The sequence below is a fragment of the Entelurus aequoreus genome, linkage group LG07 (assembly GCF_033978785.1).
Source record: "Entelurus aequoreus isolate RoL-2023_Sb linkage group LG07, RoL_Eaeq_v1.1, whole genome shotgun sequence".
NCBI classification, from domain to species: Eukaryota; Metazoa; Chordata; class Actinopteri; order Syngnathiformes; family Syngnathidae; genus Entelurus; species Entelurus aequoreus.
Genome location: NC_084737.1, coordinates 34,865,072 through 34,877,571, shown reverse-complemented (window position 1 = coordinate 34,877,571; position 12,500 = coordinate 34,865,072). Strand labels below are relative to the sequence as shown.

Genomic DNA, 12,500 nt, shown 5'->3' with positions numbered 1-12,500 from the left:
TCGTTCCCAATCATAACCATTGTTGTCTTTTTAGGATGGAATCATGAAGCGTATGTGTGGCCAATAGTCTTGTCGGTGGTTCTTCTGAGCATCCTGTTGGTTATCATTATGGCTGTCAGCGTTCTTCAGGGAAAGAGGACGACAAAAAGGAAAAAGGCCAAACAGCCGATCATAAGAACACCTACAGGTATTATTATGAATATCATGCATATAATTCATGTATTGTTTAAACTGTGGTACGCGGTCTCCGACTAGTGCTACACTAAATTGTCACTTGATTAACCCTTAGGGAGCCTGGGACCTTTCTGGGTCCTTTTATTACCTTTGAAGATGACATCATGCAACATAATTTGCATTTTAAAAGTTAGCAGGATGAAATATGGCAATAGCATTTGGAAAGGAATTCATTTTAAAAATGGCATTGTCCGTTCTTTGCCAAGTTATTTTTTAGCACACGCTGTTGCGTGTGTATACGTTGGGAGTTCCCAGGGACCCATTTGTCCCTTATGGACTCCCTTTTATAATGACCATTTTTCGGTAAATGTATTCTTTTATAATGCAATCCAAGCATTCCCTTTGAAATACGTGCAAATCTTGTTAGGTGTAATTTCACATCTCAACCACTAGATTACCACCAGAGTACCATCTAGTCATATTAGAGCATAGTTGCTTTGAGTCTGCCCACAACTTTTATGTAATGAAAATTATGTTTTACTGTTTTTTTGCCTGGAAAAAAACGTTTGTTTGACAAATACGTTCATAAAAACAAACAAGTTAAAAATGTTGATTTCAGCGTTAAGAATTTTAAAATATATATATATATATATATTTCAATTACTTTTAAGACTGAAACCTTTTCGGGACGCCACATTCAGGGGATCCCCAAGGTTAAAGTACTGTGTTGTATTTTCCTATATTCAAACACAGTGTTGCTGTTCAAACTGTGTGTAATGTTACAGTGGCCAAACATATTAAAAATACTTGTTTAATAAAACCTCTGATTTGTTTGTAATGAATACTTTGGCCTACTATGCTACTGTATTTTAATGTTGGTCATTCTGGTGGTACTTGGAGCGCTAAGTGTTTTCTGAGGTGTTAAATAGTGAAAAAAGTTTGACAACTACTGGTTTAATGTATGCGCCTTTTTCTTCTACAGATGAACCTGTTACATTAATCGCCATTGAATGTAGTTTCCATGATATGGAAGAACAGCAAGGCTGCAGCATCCTGGAGTCTCTAGTCTCCAAAGAAGCCCAGGAGCACTTTGTGGCATAAATACATTCAGAATTCTACCTGCACAAGAAAGACCACTTTACTGCTGCTATAGTGATTCTCCCAGATACGATAACAACAGACGGGGAATTCTGAGCCAAACAAAGTGCCTTATCTTAATGACAGCTGTGTGATGCATCAGCTTAACAAGAAATGACTGCACCACAACCAATAAGAGATCAACAAGGTAGTTTCATTTCATTTGGTGCTGGCAGAGTGTATTATTGGTGACGCTCCCTGGAGTAAACAATGGTTACCAGAGCAACCTGTTAAATAGTATAACCTGGTATATGATGTAAACTTAGAAGTAGGGTCTTTTACTGCACAAGTGTTTGTGTGTGTGGCGGGCAAATAATGTCAGCCAGAGCACCCTGAACAAGGCAGATAATACCGACTCATGCTGGGACTCGCCTGCTTGGACATCAACTGTGATTGTGTCCCAAGTCAACCATTTGATGAGATTACAACGCAGCATGTTATGTGGGTTGTCTTGTCTGGGTTCCCCCTTCCCGTCCATCCCAAAATCAAGTCTGAAGGTATACATGTGTATAGGTATTTGTCCAGGGTGTACTCTGCTTTGCACCCAATGTGACTATGAGGAGAACCTGTTAGGATAATGGGTGAAGATTATACACACCGATGTGTGGGTTATGTTACTTGATTGTTTTGATTTCCAGTAAACTTGGTGCTATGTGAAACCCATCAGTAGAAATGCAGCACACAGAATTGGCCAAACAAGACGTGGAAACCCCCCACAGTCTATCCGGTACTTGTACTCGAGTGGGCAGCTGAGAGCAGGGGGACTATTTTGAAATTGACACATGAGCTGAAATGGAACGTTTACAAAATGTTCTGTGTGGGTTTTCAGCTGCAAATGTTGGTCAAGGTGTAAGTCAAACGTAGAGCAACTTTGCTGTACTCCTACTGAATGAAAATGTGTCTCTTCATTGAATTATGGTCTCCCTGTGGTTTTATAGAATTTTACACAAAGCAAATAAAACATTTCAATTATTTATTTATTTCATTTTTACAGATACAATATTTCAGTGGGAGATGTGCTTAGTTTGTATAAAAAAGAGACAGAAAAGGTAAAAGAAAAAAACTGTTCAGTTGTACTTTTAGAATTAGCCCTAAAATTAAATGAAGTTTAGCTGGCTAAATGTGCATGCGATAAAAACATATTCCACGCTTCATATCTCATAGTGTTCATAAAGCCTTCTTCAAACATGATGACCAGGTTCAAAAGAGTCTTTGGAGTATAATATGAATTATAGTTAAAGAGACAAGCGGTAGAAAATGGATGAATGAACAATGTTTCCTACAGTATTTTTAACTAAATCTTCACCCACTGTAACCACTTGTATATAAATTAGTAATTCCATTATTCAACGTAAATCATTTGATTGTCATTGCACAGGTGCATGAATACCTGGAAGAAGCTCATCATCATGTTCATTTGATTTAAGCCGTGACTTAAAGGAGAACTGTAGTTTTTTTGGAATCTTGCTTATCATTCACAATCATTATGAAAGACATGAGGATGGATGTTATACATTGTTTTGCATTTTAAATATTAAAGAAATGTGATTACAAGTTTGCTTACAATGGAGCCTATGGGAGCTGCACAATTCTGCCTATAACGCCCTTAAAAAAACATCCAAATACCTCCATTGATGTTTTGTATACATGATGTAAGTATATATGTAATGTAGTAACAGACACATTTATAATAACATTTAATATTTACGCAGTTTGATCATTTTAAGCATGTGTGGCACAATTTAAAAAACGCTTCACGTTTGCTTTTTTTTTTCCTTGAGCACTGATTTCTGCTCACTGCAGACTTTATAAGAGCTAACAAACATAATAAAACATAAATTACTTACGAGGGCAGCTGTCATTAGGATGCCGACTGCTTGGATGTTCATATATTCCCATTTAGATGAAGAATGTCTCATAATCCTCACAAAGAAAAAGGGTTGGGGGGCGGGGGAAACAAGCGTCTTTTTGCATCGTCCTTGCAAGTTTCGAGTCCTAAACGGCTGTCAAAGTGTACCAACTTGTGGGAATACCTACTCAGATGTCTCATGTCCAGGTGAGATGCATGATTTATGATCTCAAATAAACTTAAACGGAGCAAGGAAGGGAGGAAGCAGCAGACCACTGGACGATGTAAACATAGGGACACACGGTAGCGATCACCTTGCCGCTCTAAATAGTTTGTCTGCGTTAGGACTTATAATAACAATTTCACTAATACTTGCTTAATATTCAAGTCACGAAATGTAAATGGAGTATTGTTGCTGCTTTTTGAATGGTAATTTATCAGATTGTATGGTCGTAATAGAGGAGCTCCCATTGGCTCTGCTGTAAGCAGACTTTTATTTACAAATTAGAATGCATAAAAAAATTAATAAATCCATTCGTCGTCATGTCGTTCATAAATAGGCAAAACTAAAAAAAAAGTGCAGTTCCCCATTAAAATGAAATTACATGGGGGATTTTTTTGTTGCAGCTCTGACACAATTTGGCAAATGAAAATACACACATGCATAATTTTGCAGATATGTTGTAATCAATCAGTAAAGGAAGCTTATAATACAATTTCCGTGCTGGTTGTATTTATACCAATGTCTGCATGCTGCTACAAGTAAAGTAACACATACTGTATAAAAACATATTGTTTAAATAAACACTCAAAACAAAACTATAATACATGCCAGAATTCCCTTTAACAATTCCAGTTCCTTGTTTTATAGGAATACTCTAAAATGGTCTTAAGTGCTGGTGGGGCTTCAAAGCAAATGGAAAAAAATACAAAACTATTGGTGTAAGTGTTTAGTACAAAAAAAAGTCATAATGCTGGAAGATTATTGTTGCTTACAATTTTCTTTCTTTTCTTTGGGTTTAGTGCGTCCTTGTTTGTCTGTCGGGCGCTTGGTGGGCGGGATGAAGTTTGGCTCCTGGGGAAAGTCCTGCAGGCCTGCATGTGGTGCGGGAAGTGACTGACTGATGGGGCCTACTTCAGAGGAAAAGGATGTGAGTCTATATCTATTGTTTGCAACAAGGCAAACTAAGTTCTATTCGTACCGCTTTGTCCCATTTGGAGGATGTCTGCGCCTTGCCTCCTGGTCTGGAAGGTCGGGTCCAGCTCCTCCGCAATGTTCCTTTGCTGCTGGGGTTGTCTGGAAGCACAACGTTTGCAGGTCAGCATGGGACGTGAGGTCAAAATAGACACAGAAAATGTTGATGCAAAGACAAGTACGGTAGTGTGGAGACGGGGCTGGGAGGCTGGTTCTCTGGGGGACAGTCCTCTGTGGGAGAAGGAAAACCCTCAGAATCGAGCCTCTCTCTCTGCACCTGGCAGGAGGACAACAATGACACAGGTAAACGGCTAAGAAAATGTGTTGTTTGCACACAAACGAGCTGTCAAGTAAACCAATTAAAACCTGCAGTGGAACAGCGCTGACAAAACACCTACTACCTAAACGCACCGACATATATTCTTTATCTCTTTTTGTAAGGATGGATGCATGTTCCTCAGGAACCCATAAAATAAGATGTGGGGTTCCCCAGAGCTCAAGTTTAGATCCCTTTCTTTTTTACATGATGCCTCTTGGGAACATCATTAGGAGACACAGCATCAGATTCCACACTTATGCTAATGATACCCAGTCGTACATTGTTGTGTCTCCTGATGTACCAATAGATAACCTTTTTAAATACATTTTACACATCAAGGCAAGTATTTCCTACAGCTCAACCAGGACTGAACAGGGGTTTTAGTTAAAGGTCATGCAGGACAGAAAGAGAAACTTTTACCAAAATGACAATTGTAAACCAACACAATACATTGAAAAATCTGGGTGTGATTTTTGATTCCGAGCTGACTTTTATCCTACATATCAAAAAAATATTTTTACCATCTTAAAACATAGCCGGTGTCCGCCCGTTTCTGTCTCAGGCCAGCACCACCAAGACCTCTATTTTGCGCACCAGTACTTCCGGCTTTCACAATAACAACAACGCCAAATCTGGTCCAGCTGTCCTTACTGAAAAATGGTGTTCGAAAAATGGTTGCACTTCATTCGACTGATCATAGTTTCTCTCAATTACAGTAAAGGTTGGGATCAGTGGCAGAAAAACACTGAAATGTTTAATATGCACCTCGCAAAGGAGAATCTAGCAACCAGTGGTTAATTGTACTTCATTTAGAAGTTTCAGTTATCATTTCCTCAGGGTAATTATTTAAATAGATTATATTTTTTCTTCCGATTGTTGCAAATGTTTTGTGTTTACATTTTAAATCATATGGGCGGAGGGAGTTTCTGGGGGGGGGTTCAACAAGTCAAATTTAAGACTTTTAAGACAATATTGAAAATAATTTAGACCATCTCTATCTCATTTTACCGCTTGTCCCTTTGGGGTCGTGGGGTGCTGGAGCCTATGCCAGCTGCATCCATACGGACAAAAAAATACACAGACTTGAAGTAAAATCAGAGGTTCAGAGTGAATTGTAAGTATATGAATTTATTCACTGCTCGTTCACATTGGAAAACAAAATGGTTAAACTAACTAAATACACCAGAAGCCTCTCTCTTGTGAACTAATTGAAAAATATATTATCAAACATAACAGCCATTTTTTAGATTTGCCATAAAATTGTTTTCTTGCAAAAGGTGCAGTGTGCTTCATAGCAAGTGTTTTCATGTAACAACCAGAACATCAGCAATGGTAGAGGAAAGCACAACAATATATTTTCTGTTAAAGGGACTGTTAGCATCTCTGCTAAAGATAAATGGTTAACTTTTGCAGTGTTTTTTGCGGCTGTCAGAATTGAGCAAACATATAAAAACATCTACAGCACTACTAGAGTATCTGCACAAAGAGTGCACAGAGCGACTGTCTAAAAAGAAAAATGCGATTATGGCTTGCAAGCCTCAAACAGGATTTGGATTTGAATAATGTGGATAACATTCACATTTGCTCAGCTCATTTTGTATCTGGTATGTACGAATACATTTTTACCCGTTTTTTGTGACTTTTCTGAAAAAAGAACATTGCTAATAAATAAGGACTAGTTTTTATTTAAGCATGACAAGATGATATTCGCAAATCTTCCTTGCTTTGCTCACCCCACCATAAAGACTGAAATTCTAGCTTTTAATATTACTTGCTGTAAAAACTGGGAGAAAAGATAAGGCATGAGAAGCTGACCTGAAAATATTGGAATAAATAATAGAAATAATATGATACTTATGTTTCTTTTTACACTACTACCACAGAGAAATTAGCGTGTGCTGACTGTATGTAACAGTATGATTTCACTATTAATCATCTCATATTGATCTCCTTTGGCAATTGGCACCACTTTACCCATATAGCACTCCTTGTGGGGGTTAAGTTGATCTTTGTATAGTTTGTGGCGTTTTAGCATTTTTTGACACAAACTTATACAGATTTTTGACTTTTACATTATCATTTCATTCACTTTCATCGCCTTTTTTACAAACACTTCCTTCCTCGATAGCCTCACATTCAGGATCAAAAGACTTTATACGTTTCCACCCACCGGCATCGTGCTGGAGCCACAAATCATTGGACTTGCACTCACCCATCTAATGGAAGTATTTCGGCTGTGCTGTGGGCTTTTGTTAAGTTTTCTCCGCTGCGATGCTAAGCTTTAACAACATACCGCTGTGCGCACACAGCACATTAGCTGATGGTGCGCGATCAATTCTGACCGGGCAGCACAAGTAGCCTACTTTGGTGCAGTTTTGTAGTTACGTTATAGCGTCCTCAAAAATTCATCCATCCATCTTTTTTCTACCGCTTGTCCCTCTCGGGGTTGCGGGGAGTGCTGGAGCCTATCCCAGCTGCGCTCGGGCAGGAAGGCGAGGTACACCCTGGACAGGTCGCCATCTCATCGCACGGCCAACACAGATAGACAGACAACATTCACACACTAGAGCCAATTTAGTGTTGCCAATCAACATATCCCCAGGTGCATGTCTTTGGAGGTGGGAGGAAGCTGGAGTGCCCGGATCGAACCCACGCAGTAACGGGGAGAACATGCAAATTCCGCACAGCAAGACCCCTTTGCCACTGTGCTGCCCTTCTCAAAAATCGAAACATTTAAAAGCTAAACTGAAGTTTATGCATGTTTTGAATAAAAATAATGTTAATAAATTTTAAAAACATTTCAAAATCATATTTATGACCTTTTAATGAGATTTTCGACATATTAAGGCATTAAATTCAAATTGTTGGATTTAAGACTTTTTAAGACCCCGCGGGTACCCTGAGTAACGCTGGCATGTCATCTGCCTTAAAAACAACATGTAATCTTACCAAATTCATGAATATACTGTAATGCCAATTTATTCATGAAACAGTATGTGTGTTATAGCACTCATGTTGGATGTAGGATATCTCCTGCTTTCCCCATCTACTGACTACTTTCATTCTAAAAAACATACCACTTTGGAGAGAAAAATAGTGTAATTTCGCTAAATAGCGAGCATCTGGAATGCCTGCTAAAATGTAATATAAACTCATGCAAAATGAGATATGTCAAGCCTTTATTTATTATAATTCTGATGATCATAGCCTATAGTTTTTGAAGACCCCACATATTCTGATATTTTCAATTCAAGGTTTTCATAAGCTATAAGCCATAATCATCAAAATTATTTCATAAGAAGGCTTGAAATATTTTGAGTTGCATGGATCTCGCCTAAACAACTTTAAACAAATCATTCTAATATTTTGAGTTTCACCAGTATATTTCCTAGGGAAACGACAAAAGATTTTAAACGTTTTAAAAAAAAAAAAATCATTCTTGCATACAATTCCATACATGTTTTATTCTTGTTGGATTCCTAAAAAAAAAAAGCATTCTTGCAAACAATTCCATACATGTTTTATTCTTGTTGGATTCCACAGAAGAATACTCATGTATAATATTTATTTTTAAAAGTTTTTGTTTTTTTAAAACCTCACTGTTGGCTTTGTAAGGTCATGTTACCTTTAAACAACATTTATGGTAATTTACCTTTTTTCTTCTTCTTTCCAAATAAACATCAATAAGAGAACCGATAAGGAACCTAATTGTTAAGCAGAATCAAAAGTGGAATCGGAACCATTTTTACCAATTCCCATGCCTCCTTGTAGCGCACACCCAACATGTCAGAAGCTCCATGTTGGGTTACTCCTTTGGCAACGTTGAGAGTTTTTGTCTCTGACTTGTCAGGTGGATTGTAAAAAGTATTAAAAATAAAAAAAACATAAAAATGTTACAGAAAGTCTTGGTTCACTTAAAAGAAAATGAATACATTTATATCCAATACTTATAGGATAATTTAAGCGGATCGAGCAGTTAGGAATCAGGAAAATGCAGAGACACACGTCTGTACTCCTTATATGCAGGAAGTCAAACTGTGATAATAATGTTTGACCGATTAATTGTTTGATTCTTACGACTCACATAATCTCAATATTTAAAGATTCTTTCTGAAGAATGAAGAACGACTCCCTACTAACATGTAAGATGTCTCCCACCTGTCTCTCTCTTGCACTTCTCCTGTCGTGCAGACTCATCATAGCTCTGTGTTCACGCCATGATGCCGGTCCTTCGAGATCACGTGATCTGCGGTGTGACTTTACTTCTTGCTTTTGCATGTAATGAGCGATTTCCTAAAGAATAACAAAACCAGAAAATAAGTTGGATTTTGCATAGTGGAAAGAAATAAGCAACAGTGTTGAGCGACATCGTACCTCGTCCTGGGCCACTTGTGCGACGCGGAAGTCTCCCTGTGGGTGACATCGACATGGCGTGGACTGTGAGGTCTGAGAACAGAACAATTGTTGAAAAGAATGAATGGCAGTAAGTCATGATAAATATTCCTTACCCTCAAAAACAACTTTGACTCTTCCTCTTGCATCTTGCGGGCCACCTCTTCATCCTGTAGAACCTGCCGGAGTTCTCCCATGTCCAAGCTTGTCTGCTCTTTCTTGGGTTTTAGTGATGCCACTACAGATTTGACAAAGTCAGACTTTAACTGAAGTAACGTAATCAACAATGATGCCAAATGACGAGAAGCCATAAAAATGAGTGATGAATCACAAGTAAACCAGAGTTCAGAAAAGGGAAACAATTCCAAGAATGCATTAGAGAATGTAGCAGGAACACATTGAGGTTGTATTTCCTCTGGCTGGCTTATTAATGGCAGGAAAGAACAGAAAGTAAAACATCACATGTAATTTGGTCCGGTTAACAGGAGTTGCAGTAAGTTGCAGAAACTGGAAATTTCCAAGCAGAGTTAGGAAACCCCAAAGCACTTTAGAGACAGTTGTCCAGATGTGATGATGATCGGAGAAGAAAGAGTTCAGGAGGAAGTGTTCCTCCTGCAGGGTGCAGTTGGCTGAGCTTTTGGTTGTTACGGTACCTGCTGCCATGCGTCTTGAACTGGACCATCTGCTGCAGAAGGGTCTGCGAAGAGGATGCTCTACTCCCCTTTCCATCTCATCATTAGTACTGAAATGTTCTACTGTACTGTGCCAAGGCCTGCCAGTTGTTCTCTTGACTCCATCATTGCTGGAACTGCTTCCCCTCTCGTACTCATTGTCAGGACTTCTAAGTGCTCTCAAACTGCTACTGCCCCGCCTCTCTCTGTTGGACAGACACGAGTCTCTGCTATTTATATCATAAAGCTGTCTGTCATGCAGCAAAATGTTATGATGGCTGTCTTTAGTTCCTCTGTGATCCCACTCACTGTTCTCCCTGTGAATTAATCTCTTCCTTTCCCTAATGTCTCCATGGAAACTGTGTCTGGCGGAGGCAGTTCTTTGGAAGGCCATCTGATGGGGTTGGGAGTCGGCGTAGGAGATCTCAGTCCTGTCTCTGCTTTGAGGACCTATTTTCAGGGGTGCTCCGTTGTCACCGAGCCTCACAGGGACACCTCTTTCCTGGAGGATATAGCCAAGCATCTCCCACACATCCATGTTTGTGTCCTGGCACTTGTTTAAGCTCCTGGTGTCGGCAGCGAAGTGGACATGTTTGTCAGGATTGTCTCTGTAGGTCCAAGTCCTAATTAAGTCGCTCTTCTTTTTATCAGTAGCGTCATAAAGCCTGACAGATTCACTGCGACTGCACCGTCGTCCAACCTCGACTGACCTTGAAGCTCCATTCTCATTACTGGAGATTGTCCAAGCCCCATTTTTCACCCTGGAGCGCCTTTCCCGCTTCAAGTCCCTTGTCCCCCTCTTGTCTTTATCACCATTCTCATAATACTTCTCCCAGCAATCAAACTCCTCTGCGATCCTGCTGTTAAGAGTCCTGTAGTCTCTCTCTCGAGGCAAATGTAAGGATGATCTGCGATGGAGGGTTGCTGTGTTGTGTCTTTTAATTGGTTGGTTTTCCGAATAAACATAGTCCTCACAAATTTCATGCATCTGTCTCTCTTCTAATTCCCTTCTAAATTCTCGATGGGAGTGTGTATGTCCTTTATCAGACCGCACAGTTATGGTTTTGTGAGCTTCTATCCTGCCTGGGTAGTAATCTGGAGGCCTACAGAAGTCTGGATGGTTAGGTGTGTTAGAGTATGGCCACCTAGTGGTGGTAGGGGAGTACTGCACCTCTCCCTGATGTTGACGGTCGAGTGTAAACTGGTTTGGTGATGGCGGTGCAGAACCGCTGGAGCTGCCTTTATGTATGTCAAACATGCAAACACAAAAGCAAGCAGGGTGAGTGGAGCTGTTAATGGAACCTGGAGAAGAGCAGTTAATAAGGTGGTAACATATAAACAATTAGCATCAATGTTTTAAAAACCATTACAATAGGAACATGCTTCTTAATTAGTTTGAAATGACAACATGCTCTCAGTATGCATTTTATGACAACACAAATAATTTAGCAGCTATATGAAACCTATTAATTTTGTTTTTGGAACAACTGAGTAAAATGACTCAATTTGATTATTATTAATTAATGGTAAAAACAAAAATGCATATTGTTCACCTGCACAATTTAGTGGGTTCTATACCAAAGACTTATTAACTCAGCATTTACATAAACAAACACTGCTTGAGTTTGATTAACATCCTTAACTCAATTGTTTCCAACATTTTGGTTGTTTAATGGGATGTAAGGGTATTGTATCACGGTATTGCAGTTTCAAAATGTTCACAATAATGCTGTAACTTGTGAAATTTGATGAGTTTAGTTTTTTTGGGTGCATTTGCTGGTCTAAAAATTAACTATAGAGTGCACCGGTATATAAACTGCACCCACTAAATTTTAGGACAAAAAAAGTTTCCATATATTAGGCGCACTGGACATTAAGCCGCAGATATACACATTGTAATATGAGTTATTTACACAGAAATATTTTATAAAATTTTATATACACGCCTTAGCATTTTCTAAATGGTGTCTGTAACAGGATAGTGAAACGGCTGTCAAACAAAACAGACGTCAACGTCATGGAACAACTAGTAGCGGAGGCTAGCTCTCCAATCAGCTAAACAGACCCATCAACTCATGTAGTATATACATATGTGTGTGTATATAATAGGGCTGTCAAACCATTAAAATATTTAATCGAGATTAATCGCATTGTTCATAGTTAACTCAAAATTAATCACGATTAAGCGCAGATGGGGGGTAGGGGGGAGGGGGGAGGGGGCGTAATCTGTGATATTTCTACCTGAATAAATGCTTCTGATATTCTGTACATTTCATGTTGTACAAGTTAATAGTATTCATGTTACTGCATGAAAATGTTTTAACCTTCTCGATTAATAAATAAAATGTAATATTGAGCCTGTTAATCATTCTGTAATTGAGGACTCGACCAGAACATGATAAAGAAGAATTTACACAAAATTTCAGCCAGCCAGAACCCCACCCAACCTGCCCTCATATTCCTCAACTGATGTACTAGCATTTCTTTAGGTTTTAATATCACAGAAAACCATTAAAAAACATTTCTGACAAAGCATGATCGTTACGTACGACATTTTTTTTTTGTTAATGTCAGAGTTTCCCCTAAATTGCCAAAATACCTGTGGCGGTGGGGGCGTGGTTTGGTGCGTGGTTGATATGACGTCATTGCATGATTTGCTATGATGCATATATTCTTTAAAAAGGCAAAACATTTGAATATACATTTAAAACAAATCTGTTATTATTAAGTATAGTATTAATATATATATTTGTTGTTACATAA

At 38.7% G+C, this 12,500-nt stretch overlaps 1 protein-coding gene across 6 annotated transcripts in view; it reads right to left on the bottom strand.

Moving 5' to 3' along the window:
- ccdc187 (coiled-coil domain containing 187) overlaps positions 1–12,500 on the bottom strand; it is a 43,769-nt gene that overhangs the window by 2,916 nt on the left and 28,353 nt on the right. For 2 of the 6 annotated variants that reach the window (XM_062053324.1, XM_062053327.1), the window contains 7 exons: positions 9,720–10,976; positions 9,183–9,304; positions 9,049–9,120; positions 8,833–8,967; positions 4,538–4,632; positions 4,363–4,457; positions 4,157–4,294 (listed from right to left, as the gene is read on the bottom strand). In XM_062053324.1, coding sequence (XP_061909308.1) covers positions 4,157–4,294; positions 4,363–4,457; positions 4,538–4,632; positions 8,833–8,967; positions 9,049–9,120; positions 9,183–9,304; positions 9,720–10,976 — 1,914 coding nt within the window. Of the gene's footprint in view, positions 124–4,010; positions 4,295–4,362; positions 4,458–4,537; positions 4,633–8,832; positions 8,968–9,048; positions 9,121–9,182; positions 9,305–9,719; positions 10,977–12,500 lie in introns of those variants that run through there. The other 4 variants (XM_062053326.1, XM_062053323.1, XM_062053325.1 and 1 more) reach the window with 4 other exon arrangements.